This window comes from Ruditapes philippinarum, unplaced genomic scaffold, assembly GCF_026571515.1.
Source record: "Ruditapes philippinarum isolate M1 unplaced genomic scaffold, ASM2657151v2 ctg1952_1_1_1_1, whole genome shotgun sequence".
NCBI lineage: Eukaryota > Metazoa > Mollusca > Bivalvia > Venerida > Veneridae > Ruditapes > Ruditapes philippinarum.
The window spans coordinates 71769-92172 of NW_026851518.1; the positions used below are offsets into that span (position 1 = coordinate 71769).

General features: G+C 32.4%; 1 protein-coding gene across 1 annotated transcript in view; it reads right to left on the reverse strand.

The window, feature by feature from the left end:
- The window catches only part of LOC132724356 (protein argonaute-2-like), a 39644-nt gene extending 20039 nt beyond the window's left edge, over window positions 1-19605 (reverse strand). Inside the window, 9 exon segments of the mRNA XM_060709565.1 lie at window positions 1621-1708; window positions 3779-3913; window positions 4810-4946; window positions 8101-8282; window positions 11133-11253; window positions 11743-11992; window positions 12281-12319; window positions 18031-18078; window positions 19485-19605. Of these exon segments, the coding sequence (XP_060565548.1) occupies window positions 1621-1708; window positions 3779-3913; window positions 4810-4946; window positions 8101-8282; window positions 11133-11253; window positions 11743-11992; window positions 12281-12319; window positions 18031-18078; window positions 19485-19503 (1019 nt within the window). The 5' untranslated portion in view covers window positions 19504-19605.
- Between the last annotated feature and the right edge of the window lie 799 nt (window positions 19606-20404).

The following is a 20404-nucleotide window of genomic DNA, read 5'->3' on the forward strand; positions in this document are numbered from 1 at the left end:
ACCCCCTGGGGCGGGGCCAATTTTGACCCCAGGGATTTTATTTGAACAAACTTGGTAGACACTCACTAGAAGATGTTTCATGTTCAATATCTAAACTCTAGCTATTTAGGTTTTTTCAAAGAAGATTTTTTAAGTTTTTACTATGAGTGTGACTAAAAAAGGATTGGAGCACCACACTAAATACCGTATTCCGGCATATACCGGACAAGACGCTTGAATGATAAAATGCTAAAATCTTGCCTTTTCACCCAACGGAATGAACTTTAAAAGGTCTAATTCATCTTTTCACACCGATTTATGTATGATAATGCATGAAAAATGTAAAAACCGGCGAAAAAAACGATATTTGTCTATTTTGTGATCATGATTTTTGCAAGCGTCTAAAGGTACTGCTCCAATCCTGTATTGAGTTAAATCCTTTTACTATATGCATATAGGGAAAATTAAGACCCCCCGGGGCGGGGCCAATTTTGACCCCAGGGCTTTTATTTGAACAAACTTTGTAGACACTCACTAGAAGATGTTTCATGCTTAATATCTAAACTCTAGCTATTTGGGTTTTTTCAAAGAAGATTATTAAAGTTTTTGCTATACACATATAAAGAAAATCAATGACCCCCGGGGCGGGGCCAATTTTGACCCCAGGGCTTTTATTTGAACAAACTTGGTAGACACCCATTAGAAGATGTTTCATGCTGAATATCTTAGCTCTAGCTCATTGGGTTCTTTTAAAGAAATTTTTTTAAGTTTTTACTATATGCATATAGGGAAAATCAATCCTGGGGCAGGGCCAATTTTGACCCCAGGGCTTTTATTTGAACAAACTAGGTACACACTCATTAGAAGATGTTTCATGCTGAATATCTTAGCTCTAGCTCTTTGGGTTCTTTTAAAGAAGAATTTTTAAGTTTTTACTATATGCATATAGGGAAAATCAATGACCCCCTGGGGCGGGGCCATTTTTGACCCCAGGGCTTTTATTTGAACAAACTTGGTACACACTCATTAGAAGATGTTCCGTGCTGAATATATTAGCTCTAGCTCTTTGGGTTCTTTAAAAGAAGAATTTTTAAGTTTTTACTATATGCATATAGGGAAAATCAATGACCCCCTGGGGCGGGGCCAATTTTGACCCCAGGGATTTTATTTGAACAAACTTGGTAGACACTCACTAGAAGATGTTTCATGCCAAATATCTAAGCTCTAGCTCTTAGGGTTTTTTAAAAGAAGATATTTAAAGTTTTTTCTTTCGGTTGCCATGGCAACCAGAGTTCTGCATGGAATTAAATTCTTTGAACAATTTTTAAAGGTGACCACCAAAGGAACATTCCTGTGAAGTTTGGATGAAATTGGCTTAGTGGTTTATGAGGAGATGTCATTTAAAGTAAAAGTTTACGGACGGACGGACGCCGGACGAAAAGCGATCACAAAAGCTCACCCTGTCACTTTGTGACAGGTGAGCTAAAAATATATAAATTTTTAGCAAAATAAACTTTATTTTCAGTATCAAAGTCAAGATAGACAGATGTCACACTAATTGCTGTCAAGATTGCTGTACATGAAAAAAATTTCATTTTTTTTAACCAATTTCAAAATCTACAAACATATGAGTCAACTTACGATTGTGTTTGTGCTGGTCTACGTGTCACATTACATACTCTATATTTTCTCTTCATTTGTCCACAATGTGTAATCTCTACCTTTAGACCTGCAATTGTTAATCATTTTTTTAAATGGTTTATACATTGTTAATCATTATGATCTATATTAGGACTGCAATGATTCACCAAATGTTCAATTTGATCCGATATTGATTTCATGCACCTTGATTCGATTCTTTTTGGTTCATGTCTGATTTTATTTAATTTTTTCTACACTGACGTTTGAAGCCATTCTGATTTGCTTACCAAAAAATACAACACTACGTGCTCACTGATTGCATGACCAAGTTAAGTTAACCAATCACATATAAGGTAATGAACAATAGATTTGTTAGAAATAAACGTACTTATACGTATAATGCACTTTTCGAAGATAGAATTATTGAAATACTTAGTCTGAAACAACATGTAATTGTTTTCCCAAATAAAAATAAAATCTTAAGGCCGCTTTAACCTTTTCCCTTGTAGAAGCGAGAATCGCCGTCTTTTACCATTCCCTGATAGAAGCGAGAATCGACGGCTTTATCGATTACCGCATGTAAGCGAGAATCGCCGACATGCATGATCTCAATGGAAGCGACTTTCGCCGACTTCAATATTTACCTGTCCAAAAATCAACAATTTTCCCGGAAAATAGACCTGTAAATTGTGTTATCGTAAAGATCAACATTTCATGAGGGGATTCCGTGCATAAAATTATGGTGTTACTATTTAAAGTTTTTGTATAATTAGCGACCAACCAGGTGAGGGGTTTTCCTTACGTCACGCAGTTAATGAGTGCGCGGGTCAATGAAATAAATATAGAACGTATCGTAAGACAGGAACAAAAGTGTCTAAAAATAGCATCTAATGAATAAATAGTATTTATATGATCACGGGTCGTTCACGTGCAAGGCATGGTATAATGGATTTGATGTTTGTTTTGGTTTATGATAGCTGACATGTGTATATACACGGATTAATTAACGTCCTGACTAGGGGTATCTCTCTGGCCCCTGCAATAAAATATTTCCGGTAGCAGCGGCGATTTTTTTTAAGAAAAATGACTGACAAAGAAATGTTTAATAGTTTAAATTCTTTCATGTGCGCTATTGTTTTCATAACAGACACAGCATGGGGCCGTGTATTATACGACATGATAAAATCATATTCCATATATCATCTTTGATGTCGGCAACATGAAAATGCTGAAAAGGCCGTGGAACTCGAGGATGTCTTTCCTTTATCATCATTTGATCTAAATTAGATCTATAAATGATAAAATTTAATTAAATTCATAATTCATGAAGAAAATATATGACCATGACAGCAGAAATTCTGAAATATTTCATTCAACAGTTATATACATGTATTACAGAAATGACAGTTACTATTATGAAATAAATTATAAAAAAAAACTGATAAAATAAATAAAAAAAAAACAAAGTGAGATTTCTTTTTACTGGTATAAAAAAAGGTAAAAAAAGAACTTGTTGTTATTTATTTCACTAAAAATGAATGCTGCATAAACCAAAAAAATTAATAATAAATTAGCCATATTTCCCATATGAGAGAAAAATTATACATCATTTTATTGTTTATAACTACTGTAATTATACTGTTATAAAGCCCACAAATATAAAATTTATACCACTGGTAAGATAATTCAAATCTCTACAAATCTTACATTGACATATATATTGTCAAACTTGTAATTAAACCATTTCACATTAGTTAAAACACATAAGTAGCCTAATTTATCTGAAACAATGGAGAAAAAAACACCATCAAGTATATAGTTTATTACTTTATAACTCATGTAGACATATTTGTATAAACCCAACAAATATGATATTTATACCATTGGAAAGGTATTTCAATTCTCTACAAACTTTTTATTGATACAAAAATTGTCAAAACACAACTTAATACTTTATTTTCCAGTTAAAGTATATAGGTATCTAATTTGACCAATTTTATCTATAATTTATCATACCCTATATGGAGATAGTGTGTGACTCCTTATCAGTAGGATATTGATTATTGATTATCTATCTGGCTACTGTATTATGGGGTGTAAAGCAGTAAATTAAGGGGGCTGTATCAGGGAAAAGGTTAAAGAAACAAGTATACCATACCTCTGATTTCTTTGGTGAATTTAACTCTCTGAGAGTCAGTGAGGGGACGTTTTTGTTCTGACATATCTTTCATATCTAATACCTCGCACATAAACTCTATAACTGGCTGCGCTTTGTAAAATGCTGTCGCTGATACTGTAAAACAAAATATTTACACAACTATATTAACTAAATGTTTCAAAATTGTTAATTTTACCTTTTCAGCAGTTTAACTAGTGATACGATATAGAATATATGTGAAGGATCTTAACATTTGTTGTCATTTGATAAACACTTAATACTTTAATTTCCTAAATGGATTTTCCAGATTCCATTTTTGGAACTATCAATTATCAATTTAAGTCTATACGTATTTTTTTTAGTATGAATGCATTGGAAGCTATTAGCTTATCGAAAAACTATCAAATTCATTCCTGGAACCAACCAGTACTAAGCAATGAGTGTAAAGTTTCTTGCTCAAGGAAACAACGGCTTGCTCCTAACAAGGCTTGAACCAGCACGGCCAGCAATCCTCAGATTACTAGTCTGGCTTGTTAGCCACTCAGCCACACCACAACATTATCAATTTTGGAGATATCAAGATGAAAATTTGAAAATAGCCAATGATTAAGAGCTTGGTTAGGGTGTTAAGAACAAAATATGTTGACATGATTTTGAGTGGGTTAAGTTGTAAGCTGCGTAACACTGATCAGGCCATATGGCTGAACGTTACGAAACTTGTGAAGACTTGAAGGAACATCTCTTTAAGTCCTGCAACTTTCTTTAGAGTACACTTTTGTAATCAAAAGTAAAACAACTGTATTTCATAGATTACTGAATTGGAAAATCTGATGTCCTAAATAGGATTCGGACCCACACCTTAGACCACTTATGTTATGATTAAATAAATCAATTGTATTTCATAGATTACTTAATAGGAAAACCTGGTGTCCTAACACACAAGCTAGAAGCTATAGAGATAAATACTGTCACACTATAACCAATGGCATGCATTTTTGCCCAAATTGAGTTATTGACCGATATTCACATACCATCTATATTTAGCATCATTTTCCAATGTGAAGGTCGTACGCTCTGATGGAAACCAAACCACACCTCTCTACCTCCGCCTAACGGATGATCGTAACCCTCTGGTGGTGAGAAAAAAGACCGACCAACTGGCGTATAACTGAAATAAACAACCATCAAATTTGTTTTCAAGCTACATGAACAGCACTTAAAGCACATCTGACAGAATTAGAATTTTCATTACATAAATAATTTTGTTTTCAAGCACTTGAATAACACTTTTAGCACATTTTTAAGAACTAAAATATCCATTTCAGAAAATAATATGTCAATGAAATTGGAAAATTTTCATTTGTTTTTTCACATTCACAATTTATCTGTTGCAAATCTTAACAATGAAACAAGAAAGGGACTGCTTGCTGAAAATTTCTTGTTCTTAATTGTAAAAGTCAGGATAATGTTAAAATTTCAAATTTCACTACGGTGAGATAATTAGGTAAGAAATCATTACTACCATTGTAGGTTATCTTTAGTGACATTAAATTATGACACTGGCAAAATATATATGTATGTAAAGTTTCCTGTAAATACATTCACTTGTTTTAGAGATAGAACATGCACAAAAAACATCAACCAGCAAATTGTTTTCATAAAGGGGAATAACTCAGTCAAAATCAATGCTAGAGTTACATATCTTGTACAGCGATCCCCATTATTATCATCCTAATGGGAGCAGTGGCCTAGTGGTTAAGGTGTCTGCCTCTCAACCCAGGGATCATGGGTTTGAGCCCTACTCGGGTCACCATCATGTTTTTTTCATATGACAAAAGTACTAGTTAGTTCCAGGAAGCGGACAAGAAAGTGGTTAATATAAGTTGCACAAACTTGTTTCGCAATTTAGCTTAAATAAATATTCTAAACTAAACTAATTATTTCATAAGTTTCCACAAACTTTTTCAACATTTGAGCCGCGTCATGACAAAACCAACATAGTGCGTTTGCGATCAGGATCCATGCTGTTCACTGTCAGTTTCTCTACTTGTTATAGGGTTTGTTAGTGAATAGCATGGATCCTGATCAGACTGTGCGGATGTGCAGGCTGGTCTGGATCCATGCTGGTCGCAAACCCATTATGTTGGTTTTGTCATTACACGGCTCATTTTTTTTGTTTTCAAGCTTTTAGTTATGTACAGTACAAATCTTATTTAGAAATACAAACTGTGCAAGATAATGGATATGAGAAGGAGATGCTTCGGTGAGAAAAGATAGCATCGAAAAAATATAATCACATCTTCATGCTAATTCAGTACAAATCTATTAATCTAATTACTGAACAAAAAAATAATCCTTTGATAGAGGAAAAATTATAAATGTTTAAAACATTTTTTATGTGGTCTTGACGCTTGTTTATTAAAGATCTTGTATGTTGTAATTAAGGATATATCAACATTTAAGTGAAATTTCATATAATTATGTATATAAATATTCATCAGATCTAAAACAATTTCCAAACATCAAAGAATATGTTAAATATGTACCGCAAATTTTTATTTGCATTATAAGTAATCATTAAAATATATGCATTCACTTCTTATTGAAAAATTTGGGCATAGACTTTATCGAAAATAGATTTCTAATTACCTCCCTTTATTTATGTAAAATGTAAAAATGTAAATTCGGTAATATCTTGCAAATTTTATTTTTTTGAACTTAAAATATTGATAAACCTTCATTTGAGCGTCAGATTTATGAAATAATATCAAAAATTATTTACAGAATCTTAAAACAAAAAATTAAGGTGAAAAGGGGCATAACTCCAAAAATATAGCTTTCAGAATGATGCCCCTTGTCAAACTATGATGACTTAACATGATAAGCAAGCATTCCAAGTTTTCAACTTAAACCTTTAAAGTTGTTTTAAGTATAAATGGGCTTTATTTAAAGTTTTTGCAAGACAACGACGACATCGACGCTGCAGTGATCATGAAAGCTAAGCTTTTTTTCTTCAAAACAGACAAGCTAAAACTCAACTGAAGCATGTAATGATTAAGAACTTGTCACAATTTTATACCCTTTTATAGCTAAAATAAAAGAAGTATAAATTATATACATGTATATATACACAGCAGAATATAATAAAAAGAACAAACATAAGAATAGTATGAAGGTTAGTACAACTATCACATGCTAATTCATATAACAAACATTCCACCAACTCTCTAGTGAAACCAGACATTCAAAATAGCTGCATTTTGTATCCGAAATTTGTCACATCCGAAATCATGCAACTTGTGGTCAGTTCAGTTCAGGCAAACATTTAATTTCATCCTGGCTAAACCTTCATTTGAGTTATTACTTTCACCCTTTTAAGCCCCAAGTAAAAGCCAAACAGTAAAAATAACCTTTAGCTTGATTTCTTCATATTTTTGATACTATTGACTTAAGAAAAACTGTCATTACAACATGGAGATTGATAACTTTACTGATGCAGGAGAACTCAGGCTCCCTCTATCTATGCATTATTTCAGTTAAGCACAAACAAGCATAATGTGCAAAACTTGATAACCTTATGGATGACAGATATATATGTATATGGTATTTTAATAACATTTCTAACCATAAGGCTTAATGACTATAAAACCTATACCTATCCTAAAAAGCTAAGGATGTTCCAACTACAGACCTAAAGATTGTTTGTTTGTTTCATTTTACGCCTTTTTCCAAAGGTACTTCAGTCATATAGGGGGGTAGTTTCCTAACCATCGTTCCTGGAGAGTTACACCAGTACTAGACTACCTTCCTCTGCGCTAAACTACCAACGCATCTCCTGGGGATCGAACCCACGCCAGAGAGGTAGCTGGATTAGAAGTCATCGACTCTTACCCCTCGACCACGGGGGGAGTTAAAGACCTAAAGAGATGAAAATTTCAACCTTATCATATAAAAGGTATATGATATGTAACTTTAAGAAGGGCCCAACAGATCTAGAGAGATGAAAGATTAAAACTTATCATATAAAAGCTATTTTGTTATGTAACTTTGGATAGCTAGTGTAAATCACAAATTGGATGAGCAGCACACAGTAGTAGACGTAAACTTATTTGACCAAAAAAGTTGAATTCTCAAGAAATTATTTGACCAAAAAAATCAAAATTCTCAAGAATTTTCCCCCTATTTCATGTGAACTACCTGGTTTCCTGGTTGCATTCCGCAGGATAAAGAGATAAGCACTTGAGATACAATACTGCAATACTGACATTAACAGTGATGATGTGCGTGTTCTCATACCCCTGATGTAGAAACACCAGACTTACTTCATACTGGGTAGATGTCTCATGACAACGTCCAGCGCCTGTGTTGCCTCGATGGGAATTCTCTGAGACCGACCCAGTAGTGCCTCCTCTAACGCGGCCAAACTCACCTGGGCAACCCAGCGCATGGTTACTTTAAATATTCTATCTTTGCCTTCACCCGGGAGCGTTAACTCTAGTTCCACCTGAGAAAATGTACACAAAACAAACATCTACTTAACGACAAACAAAACAACAAAAGCTGTTAGTGTTTTTTGTGTTTGTGAGGAGTTTTGGTATTGTTTTTTGTGTGTCAAACAAGGGTATCTACTCACGTTAGACTCGGCAAATGTCGCATAATGACATCAAGGGCTTGGACAGACTCAAAAGGGATGATATGCCCTTGCCCTTTGAGGGCCTCCTCCAGTGCAAACAGGGAGACCTGCGCCTGCCATTTTAATTGTATGGTGAACACTCGGTCTTTCCCTTCTCCGGGTAACGTAACCTCTAGCTCAATCTAGGGAAAAACAGAGAAATAGCACATTCTTGTCTAGTGTGTAACCTAGTGTTCCTTTAGAAACATACACTGCCCTCCAAGCATCACATATATAATAAAAACATTTTTTTCCGCTCCAAAAATTTTATTGAAATCACAGAAATTCACCCAAGGCAATTTTTTAGAAGAATTTTAATCACAAGAATGAAAAGTATCAAAATATTATTATAATCAGTATATTGAAATACACACAATTTTGAAAATTTCAAACTTCTTTCATGTTTCAACACAAGTTAAGTTTAAATACAATTTCAAGTCACAATTTCTTCTATTTTTAAAAAAAATAAAACATATCACTCAGTTTAACAGATATATTTACTAATTTTCAACAATAAAGCATTTTTTTCCATGTTTCAATTCAACTAGATTCATTTTTTTCCCCAAATTCTTAGACAATTTAATATTTCAAAATAATATAACTTAGAAATTGTAAACCAGTCTGTTGAAGAAGCTCTCTTTCATTGGACAATTTTCAAATCTGATGTCAGATTTAACCAATCAGAAGCATCTCACTGTTAAACCCTGAACCTGAGGTATTTCATAATGAAGTTGTCCAGCTTACATTTCTAGACCTGTCCATTATCAATTTTGGGGATGTCAAATGAAAATTCAACTTCACAGAAATTCACCCAAGGCAATTTTTTAGAAGAATTTTAATCACAAGAATGAAAAGTATCAAAATATTATTATAATCAGTATATTGAAATACACACAATTTTGAAAATTTCAAACTTCTTTCATGTTTGAACACAAGTTAAGTTTAAATACAATTTCAAGTCACAATTTCTTCTATCTTTTTAAAAAATAAAACGTATCACTCTGTTTAACAGATATATTTACTAATTCTCAACAATAAAGAATTTTTTTCCATGTTTCAATATAACTAGATTCACTTTTCCCCAAATTCTTACACAATATTATATTTCAAAATAATATTACTTAGAAATTGTAGGTCCATATGTTTGAGTCTGTTCAACCTGCACAGATGTGCAGGCCTGTCTGGCTTTATACAGATAGATTATAAGATAGGTAAGGCAAAACAATTTCATTTCCAGCAATTAAGGGTTTCAGGGCTTTTTTCCACTGCTTTGGGAAGCAGCCCTGCCTTTAGTTTTGTGGGAAAAATGAAAAGGTATATTTGTGAAAGGGGAAGAAAAAAAACTTGATGCAAATTCAATTTTTGGGTTAAACTACATGATTTCAAAGAATTTTCAAACGGCCCCTGGTACGGAAGAGATAAATAGCCCTGGGTTTTGACTGGTTTACAAGAACAAGTTTTATTATCTAAGATCTTATGGAGGGCAGTGTAAATGCATTTAGTCACTCAAATCATCACCAGCCACCTTTGAAACTTACATATACAAAACTATGGTCCACTGTTAAGATTGTATCATTCGAAATTTTACCATGTTTGTTGAAAACTTTCAACACTTGTATCTTTCAGCAGAGAGAGATTTATTCTCTGATAAGTAATAATCTTAGTTTCTTTATCCAATACTTACCATTCTCCAACAGATAACTGAATATTGGCAGTAAAAAATACGCTTCTCAAGGAAAAGATTTATTTTTTTAGGATATTTGTTTGCAATGGACAAACGGCAATGAAGACATGCATGGGAATATTTCAGCTCTTCATTTCTGGCACAGGCAAGTCCTTTGGATAGATAGATCTATCTAATGGGTGTTTCTAGTCTTAGGGCCTGCTAAGTGCTTGTGTTTTAATATGGTAAAAATATACATGGGTTCACCTTATAGTAAAGGCTGTCTAAGCTTTAAAAGCAGGATAACACTTTTTTAAATGAAATATATCCATCTATATCTACCAAGCAATTTGGTTGACAAGCAATAAGTTATTATAACTTGGATATTTGATACTTTATGATTAATTTGTCAGAAATATTCAGTCGTGATGCACATATCTTAAGAAGTACTGTTCTTTTAGTACCTGAACAAACCATTTTTCAATTTTCTAAAATGATTAAAAATATAAATCTATTTTTGGGCAAAATTCCATCAATAAGGTTGCTAAGGGAAACATACATTGTAGAAATTCAGTTAAAATCAATAAAGCTAGAATGCTATTAATCAACTTTCTTAAAATCAAAGGCAATAGACTTAGAAATTTAGAAATTCACATTTGCAGTCTTAAAAATGCCCCAAATTTCTTTTAAAGTAAATACGAAGAGCAACAGAAATGCATGGATGATAACATGTGTTTGTTTGTTTAATTGGGTTTTATGTCACACTGACACAGTATAGGTCATTTGGCGACGTTCCAGCTTTACTGGTGGAGGAAAACCTCAGATGCCCTTCCATGCATTATTTCAGGCATAAACTGGCACCTGAGTAGAACCACCGACATTCTGTAAGCTTGCCGGACACCTTCCTCACATGAAAAAATCCAAAGTCCCTGTTGGGATTCAAACCCACAGTGGTGGCGGGCAAGTGGTTTGAAGTCAACGACCTTATCCACTCGAGACAAAATGTGAAAAACACTCACCTTGTCTTTGCCTATTGGCAGTGGATCTCTGGTGTAGAGGTTTTTCCTTCCATCAAATACTGGCTTGGATCCCTGGAAAATCTTTTGTTGATATGCCTGCACCATTGTTTCTACGATCTCTCTAAAATACACAAAATCGCACACATTTTTGTCATAGTTTTGTGAAATTCTAAGGCAGGTAGTACATAATGATTCTAAGAAGTAAAACCTGTAGCTTCACAAGGGTTTCAGAAGTTTTCATATTTGACATATAGGCAAAATTAACTGTTCAATTGAATTTCTTAAAACTTGACGTGTGAAACACCTTTAGCAATAAGCATTTGGGGGATCAAATTTGTATCGCTAAAAACGTTTTATTATTATTAATTATTCTATTATATTCTAACATTAACACTGTCTTCAGTTTTTCATGGATACCATTACCATTTTTTTCACTAAGAATTCAAATTTCCTGATAAAAAACATCAAACTTCAGTACAGAGTTTTGGCCTCAAGGTTACAAAACTTTTTCTCTAACTTGCGTCTCAAATTTCAGGATTTTCATTGGTCAGCTAACATTTTGTGGTAGTTTCCGACCAATCAAATACCTGAGATCTGAGATCGAGCTTACCTGTTAACCCTACGTGGGCATTTATCTGGTGTAATTGAGATGTCATAGTGATGGATAGCCCCTTTTGGTATTCTCACTTGAAAATGGTTAGCACGAAGAAGAATTGGGCGACCATCAGTTCCGGTGTCCGGTCTCGGTGGGCAGAAGAAGTCTACTGGTGCTGGTCCCGGAGGAAGTGCCGGTGGACCGGTCACCGGCGGTTGAAGCATATCAGATGGGAGCCCAGGAAAGGGCAGGCTTGGTGGTGGTACTAAAATATTACCAGAAATCACATTTGTTCATACATTTGAATATAATGAATACAATTTTGCCGTATGTAAAAAAAAAAAATTAAATTTACAATTTTCTATAAGATCTAATCAAGTCACAACACAAGACATAATATACAAAAGATTAGATTATAGGATTGAATTGAAATTTTTATATCTTTAAAACTTTTTGTTTAATTATTGAACAAGCAAATATTGTCTATAAAATAAGGAAATACAATGCTACAAAATCATTGTTCAATTGTTCACTATAAAGGAAGAAAGCATACCATCTGATTGCACTGGTGGGAATACAAAAGGTGACTGGCCTGAAATATCAGCAAAATTACAAAATTACTAACAACAAAAAGACATTGGGTGTACATAGTACATATAAAACATTAACTAACTTCATACTGAAAATTCTTTTCATCTTATTAAGATAGCAAATTTTTAATGTTATAATTCTTCTGCACTAGTTTAATGACATTTAATGATTTATCCCCCAAATAGCAATTGAAACATGAAAAATCCCCCCAAAAATGTAAAATATTTTTCAATTTTGATGGAAACATGTATGGTAACTTTTTGATGGGTAAACAATCATCTTTTTCTTGAAATGTTGCAATTCCTTCTAATTTTTAGAAAGAAAGTTTTGCAAAACGTGGAAGGAACTTTTTCTAAAGGTAGGACAAAAAACTGTTTTAAAGAGGGCCAAAATAATTCACACCTAACTGAAAATAAGTTCATTTATGGCACATGTGGCCACAAAGAACAAGAGATAGTGTATATAACTGGCATTGTTTAAGTATGTCGTAACATAATGTCTTAAAATAGGACTTTATTGTTTGTTCTCAAATCTTGTGACTAGCTCTTAATAATTATAACATTTCAATTCATTCAGATTTCTGATTTACAATAGTATTGATCTAATTCAATGAGTTAAGTGGATGTTGCATTAAACTCTTCAAGTGCAGTTATTTTGTTAAGCAACGCAATGCATCAAAGAAAGCCATGGTAAAATATTTTGAAATTGATAGCTGTAAAGTCAAGGTATTGGGAAGGGTGGGGAGTGGTAAATAGCAAAAGCTTCAAGTACCCTATAATTATGTAAGATTTTAAGTAAAATATATATAGTAAAATTAGGTATCTTAGAAGATACAATTTGTGATGTTTTTTGTTTTGTTTTTTTATCTTTAGTAACTACCTAGGAAAAAATATTTCTATTAACAGTAAGTTAAATTAGCTAGAGCTATACATGAAGGAAAACTATAATATATGAAGTTAAACATGCACTGGAGATCCACAGGTTATTTTTTTCATTCCAGAAACTGAAAAGTCCTGAAAAATGAAGGAACAAAATTAAGGTTTGACTAAAAAAATACAGTCACATTTTAGTACTGTACAAAACTGCCATTGAAATTAAAAAGAATAGATACAAACAACACAGTTATTTCAATGTTAAAGGTCAGTTGCAGGAGTTTTACCCCTTCCTACAGTAGATTTCACAAAAATTGAGAACAAGAGCACCGCTTGGCGGAGCATTATATGCCTGAAAGTGTTTTTCTTAAGTAAATATGAAGCATTTGTAAGACATGGGAATTAAATAAAGTATTACCTCCGTCAAATAGCAATCCTCCCATGAAGTTTGAATGTTGTGGGCCAAATGGAACTTAAGTTATGCTGTGGAAACTGTTTTCAGTTTTAAGGTAATAGTGACCTTGGACTTTGCCCTTGTGACCCCCCAAAAATAGGGGTGCTCTACCCAATATGGACAATCATACTATGAAGTTTGAACACTGTGGGCCAATGGAACTTATAACCATTGTCAGATCGAACAATTGACATGCAGATCTAATACATGAGTGCAAGTTAAAAATATCAGAAAAACCTGAAAACACTAAATTAAGTATTTATTTCAGTTGGTTTTTATACAAAAAAGAGAGCTTTCAGGAGTAGAAAAAAACCTAAAATTCAGGCAAATATTTGATAACTTGTACCCAGGCTATTATTATATTATAAGGTCAATATACATGTTGTAGTTGTACATGTCAGATATCTATGTTATAACATACAATTTCTTTAAAACATGTCTTTCACCTTTTTTCTTTTTACAACTAATTTAAGGTTCTAGCTGTAAGAAGAACCATACCAAAGTTATCACCAATACCAAAACAGGGATTAGCTCTAGAATGAGACAAAAATTAGCACCAAAATGGGTCTACACTGTCTAGCCGCACATCTCCTGGCAAGTTGAAATATGTCACAATCAACACGCTGAACAGCCGCAAATATCTGGCTATTAAGCTTTAATAATTTGCAGCAATTTTCAGTGTATTTTCCTTATATAACTGTTCCCGGAATCCCAATAGGAAACAGACAGCAAATTCCCAATTTTTGACTTAAAAGTTCTGTTCCAAAAATACCCATCCTAAATAAGTAAATTAAAAGGTAAACAAAAACAGTAATGGATGTTTTCATATTGACAAATGATGTGCTATAAAAACAAAGTATAACGATGTGAACTTAATTTTACACTCATTTTCATTCCAATTTAGTCATGTACATATTAACATTAAAATGTTTTTGTCAAGTCACATTTTAAGTTGTATGCTATGGATGTTTATCACAATCTTACTTGAAGTTCAGGTTTGCACATACATGTAGGAAAACACCTGAATTTTTATATAAACCCAAAAGAAGCACGATGGCTTCATTGACTAACCACATACACAGTGCGACATGATTATTTTCACATTTTGTTGTCTTAAGTCTTTAACTCTTACCGGTAAATATATTAATTTACCTTCTGTATCTATACATGAAAACTGCTCACATATCAATGACCTTATGGTACAAGTCTCTATCGAGAATTTACAGGGTTCACAGTTTGAAATTAAAGGACTTTTCTAGGACTTTATCCTATTTTTTCAAGATTTCCTGATCAAAATTTCTAGGACTTATTTTTTGGCTTTATGGAACAATTCAGACCGTGTCTAGAAAATAACTGTAACATTTCTATTGCCAGGAAATGTGCCACAACTAACAAAGAGTAACACTCTATTAAACATGAAACTAAGGCTATATTGTACACGTAAAATTTATACAAAATATTGCAAACGATGTACACATAAGATTATAAGAAGTGAAATTCAAGACTCCTGAACAGAATAAAACAAATTCTTGTCAGAAACTTGCATACATTTACTTAAAGTGTGCAGAATATCCCATTCTCACAGAAATAGCTTTGTTAAAGGAAACAAACTACGAGGCAAGAATGGAGTTTTTAAGAATATATTGTTAAAATTCCCAGAATAGCATCAGAGTATATTTTTCATCCATTGTATTCTAGTAATTATTTTGGATACATTTCTTTCATAAATTCTATATATAATGAATAAAATAACAAATCAAGGTGTTCCATCAATTAACAGGTCAATTAAACTCTGAAATCTTTGTCAATACCTAGATCTAGTGTGTACTAAAACCAGTTAACTGACACAACCCAGATCCAATTTTTCCTGAAACCAATTATACCCTGAATGGCAGATCGACAGTAGTGTTTATTGAAACCACTTAACTGACTTTTACCTGGATGAAGTGTTTATTGAAACCAATTAACTGACTTTTACCCTGATCTAGTGTTTATTGAAATCTGTTGTACTGAACTCTACCCAGATCTTGTGTTTATTGAAACCAGTTAACTGACTTTTACCCAGATCTAGTGTATTGGAAGTAATTGACTGGTTCCCTTTCAGTCACGTTAATTCATACTTTTAACAGAAAGAAAATAATGGAACATGCTGAATTTTTAAACTGCTAATTAGCGATGGAACACCTACAAAATGAAATTACGAAAGTATCTGTTAAAATAGCTATATTATAGATCAAATCAATCAAACACCTTCAAAAATGTATGGAAGAGAGAGACTCAGAGAGAGTACACATTAGTTTCTGGTTGATTTTAGAGAAAACTTTAAATGTACTGCAGTAACGAGTATGACATGAAAATTAGTACAGGACAATAACATGGGTGTGCAGACTAAAAGATGTTTATAAATATTAGAAAATATTGCATGTTTCTGTCATGGGTGATCCCTATACAAGTAACACAGGGCTCTGGAAGGGTTCTCCCTCAAAGAATCATTAATTTCTGCAAGAAATAGATCAAATCATTAGTAAAAATCAAACCAAAATGGGTATTTTTTTCCAGTGAATTAGTTTTTTGTTAAACAAGACGATATCACAGTATTATTTAAGCATGAACAAAACACGTCTTTAGAAATGTATTCCTCCCCATCCAGTGAATTCAATTTCCTTGACTGTATTGTATGAAAAATTGCAAAAAGAAGACTCTGAAAATCAATGGATTGTGTTAACTTTTACAAGAAAACCAATTACACACAACATTTTATTAATTAAAAAAAGGTATATTTAATCTGAAAGAAAAAACATGACTTTTGTTTTTACAATTTAACATTTGCAAGAGTCCCCCCTGTTTGTGAGTCTGTTCTTTTTTTAATAATTCGTTAAAAATTTGGTTACAGTTAACTTAAAAAAAAACCTTACTGTTTCTTAAATCTGAAAATCTAAGATCATGTGATTTCAGAAAAATTTACCCTTACCATTGCTAAATATCTTAAATGGACGTGTCCATCTTTTAATCTGGACAGACCCATACATCAATATAGGGAAAATATCAAAATTAAGTACTGACTGAAAACCAAACAGTGCAGACAATGATCAGATAGCATGTGCAGGCTGATATTGGTCTAAATTGGTGGCACAAGTAGATTCAATGGCTGCCGGTATCACACAAAAGACTAAAACATAAGGCAGTCATCGATAAAACCATTACACAGTCACATTAAAAACTGCAATTCAAGCATTAAACTACAGTTTCAGGATAATAGCTCAATGCTAAAGCTAATTGCTATGTTTCACATGAAAATAAAATTTAGCTTTCTAGCTTTACTTTTCACTAATCATTGTTTACAGTCAGACTTTCTGATTGATATTTTTGGCTCTTGTTTTTTTATGTATATATATTATATTTCAATGATGCATGCAAATGGCATAACATTTCATTCTGATGAAAGTGAATTAAGCTTTACTTTCTCAAAACTAACACAAAGCAATGATTTTCAGTAAAATACAAATTTATTGAGACTAAATGTTCCATTTCAAATACAAAATGAAAACTGTTTTAATATGAACAAATTTTACACATAAATGCATAATTTTTTTTCTTCTCATACTTAATTGATGAGACAAATGATTTCTTCAAATAAACAAAGTTGCTTTTCAACAGGGCTTTTTAGGTGTTTTTAAAAAAAGGTTGTAGTTTTGAACATTTACCATATAACAGTGGCAAATAAATTAGCTGGAAAGTTCCAATTAAGGTCAAGAGGTTGTTGTGAAAACTACAGTAAATAACCATTCTAAAAAGCCCTATTCAATTTCATGAAAAGCTATTATTTATAAAATAGTAACAAACAAAAAAAAAGAAACAATATTAAATAAATTTTAATTAAAATAATGATTCATTGAACAAAAAATCCAAATACATTCCTTTTTTTTATATAAACAGTATACTATACAGTCAAGATATATTTTATGGTGGGGTTTATAACACACCAACACAATTTGTATTGGCAGTTTATTAGTGGAAAATGATCTTATGTGTTCCTCCATGCATGTTTTTTTTTTTTTTTTGGTACAAGCAGGCAACAGAAAAGAGCCACTGACTGAAATTCTAAGGTACAGAAGCAGTCTATTGCCTGTACTGACCGTAGTCACCCAAAAACATAACTGTTACTCAGACTATTTTTAAGTGTTAACCAGAGTTTAGACAAATACTCAAGTTAACATATTCTGATTGTATTTTTTGCATCATTTTTGAACAAGATAGCTCGTCCTTAAAGAAAAAATTAATATAATATCATGGAAGGCCATTTTTTTGTCTGAAATGTTTAAATGAAGTTTTATGATTATAATGAAATCTGTCCCTTCAAGAGCCCCTGGCTGGTCACTTACGTACCACCAACCGAGCCATTCATCTGACCCGTCATCATGCTTGAGCTTATACCTTCAAGATAAAGCAATATCATAATGTGAATTTATATATACTAACAAATGCAAACTAAACCTTTAAGCAACTAAGGTAATTGGCAAGCAGGAAACTGTCAATAATAATGTTCTTGTGTATCAAATAAATATCTGAACAATGAACATTATATTTATAAAATAGAAAGAACATTTGAATGTTAAAAAATGCTGACAAATGAAGTGCTCATAAATATCATGTTCATTAAAAAACATTTGCATTTTTGTCTTTGTATGAAAAGTTGTAAAATTGTTTTACTTTGTTCCCCTACTCGAAAAAGAAATTCTCATTAAATAGTTTGTACATGACAACCCTGAGGAAAAGGCATAATATTATACTAACTAAGTTCAGTTAGTCTATACAAAAACAATCTGCAAATGCTTTTGATATAATTATATATGTTTATTCTTAACTGTAAAACAACTATGTTTTATATGTGATATGCTTAATCTGATGACAGGAAATAACGCTGAAAATAATCAGCTTCAATTCATGTAGCTCTTAAGAACTGATCCCTTGCACCTTTTTTTCTGATGATATCATATATAATCTTTCTTCAACACAATGGGAACTAAGTACACTTAGAATATAACTTCTTACCAATATGACAATCCAGTTGTTGCTAAATAATTTTACATTATTATCCCTGTAACCTAGCATTACTGTTTCTCATCTGAGAGAAATTACAAATTGAATATAGGTGGCGGTAAAACCATTGTCAAGTGTCAATGATTCAACAACCCAAGCTTAAGTAGTATTTTCAAGGACTCAGGGCTATATTTTCTACATTTTCAATACATCTTTATAAGACAAAACTTACTGGGGGGGACTGGATTGTACATGTAACTAACGATTGGCCGAAATGACTAAGCAAACCAATGCCAAGTTGGTTTAAGGCTGAGATGACCTTAACCTTTTCAACTATTTAATAATTTATAATAGTAAAAATTTGTTGTGAAAATAAATTCTGGAAGCATTCAGTTTTCATGACCCTAAACATCCTGTCAGACTTTAAGAATAGTTCTGGATAAAGGAGTGCAGAATCAACAAAACATTAGGCCTTGTGTCCTGGTATAAAAACAAATTTTGTTCACAATATGTATTTTTGTAAAAATATTATATATATTTTTAGTGTTGAATAGGACTGTTATTTGGTCACATAATTAATTATGGGAAATAAATAAATAGTACAGATGTAGACGTCAATATTCTCATGTTAATTTCAAGTGTAAAAACACTCGACAGTGTCTGATTCACAAAAATGAAAAAATGTCACAAGTTCGACATTATATATTTCATTTCCAATGATTCGTGTAAACTTTATTGTTCGTTTATCTGATAAAACAGACAATTTTAAGTATTACTGCAGACTTGAGTTATCTTTTTACCTGGTTGAATAGGAAACATTTTCCATTTGCTGTGTAAATTTTCTTGTTAATTTTTCGCTTTTCTCCAATATGGCGGATCACAGCGCCCTCTGCGGCAGAAATACCAAAGGGAAATAATTTCTCCCGATCTGGGCAATCTATATCCCGTATTGTTACGGTATGCTTGGTTATACGGGCTAAATGAATGTTGCTATCCAAATTCCTTTTGGCTTTCTGTCCAAGCCTTTGGTTACGTTAGCAAAATCAAAGACTTATATGTAGTGTATCTGGCAAAATAAACAGATCTAGCAATACTAAACTGGAATGGACTGGGCCGGGATAAGGCTCAATTCGTTTTAGTCAGGGATGTATTGACACGTACAATTTATTCATCCTTGTATTATTACCAAAAATAACATAACAAACTAAAGTAATGCCAAAGTCAACACTAACACGTTATATAGCTATGGTTTTGATAGACAAGACAAGACAAATCCCTGTATTTCCTCCCAACTTAAGTCCCATCTCCCAAATATGCATGGCAATACAGCGTGGGATATATAGTTATATTTTCAGATACAATATGGCAAAACTGTAACAATGTTCTATATTCTATCCTTCCAAATTCTCCAACAAAATTGTTTCAATGTCAAATACATTTAAAACATGGCTTAAAGAGTTATTATCAACATTGTAGTAAATACTTAAACGGAAATAAATGACTTTTTTATTTGCAAACATGGAAACTGTTTATATGGAAATATTTTAAATGATATTATTTTTTTGAAAAAGCCACACATATTATATATTTGATATAAGAGATTTTGGTATCTTGCCATTTTAATGTACATTAGCATTGGGAAAGCACAGACACTTTTTACAGTATCATTCAAAACAATAAATCTTTAAGTAAACGCCTAATTTAACCCTTTTAGTGAATA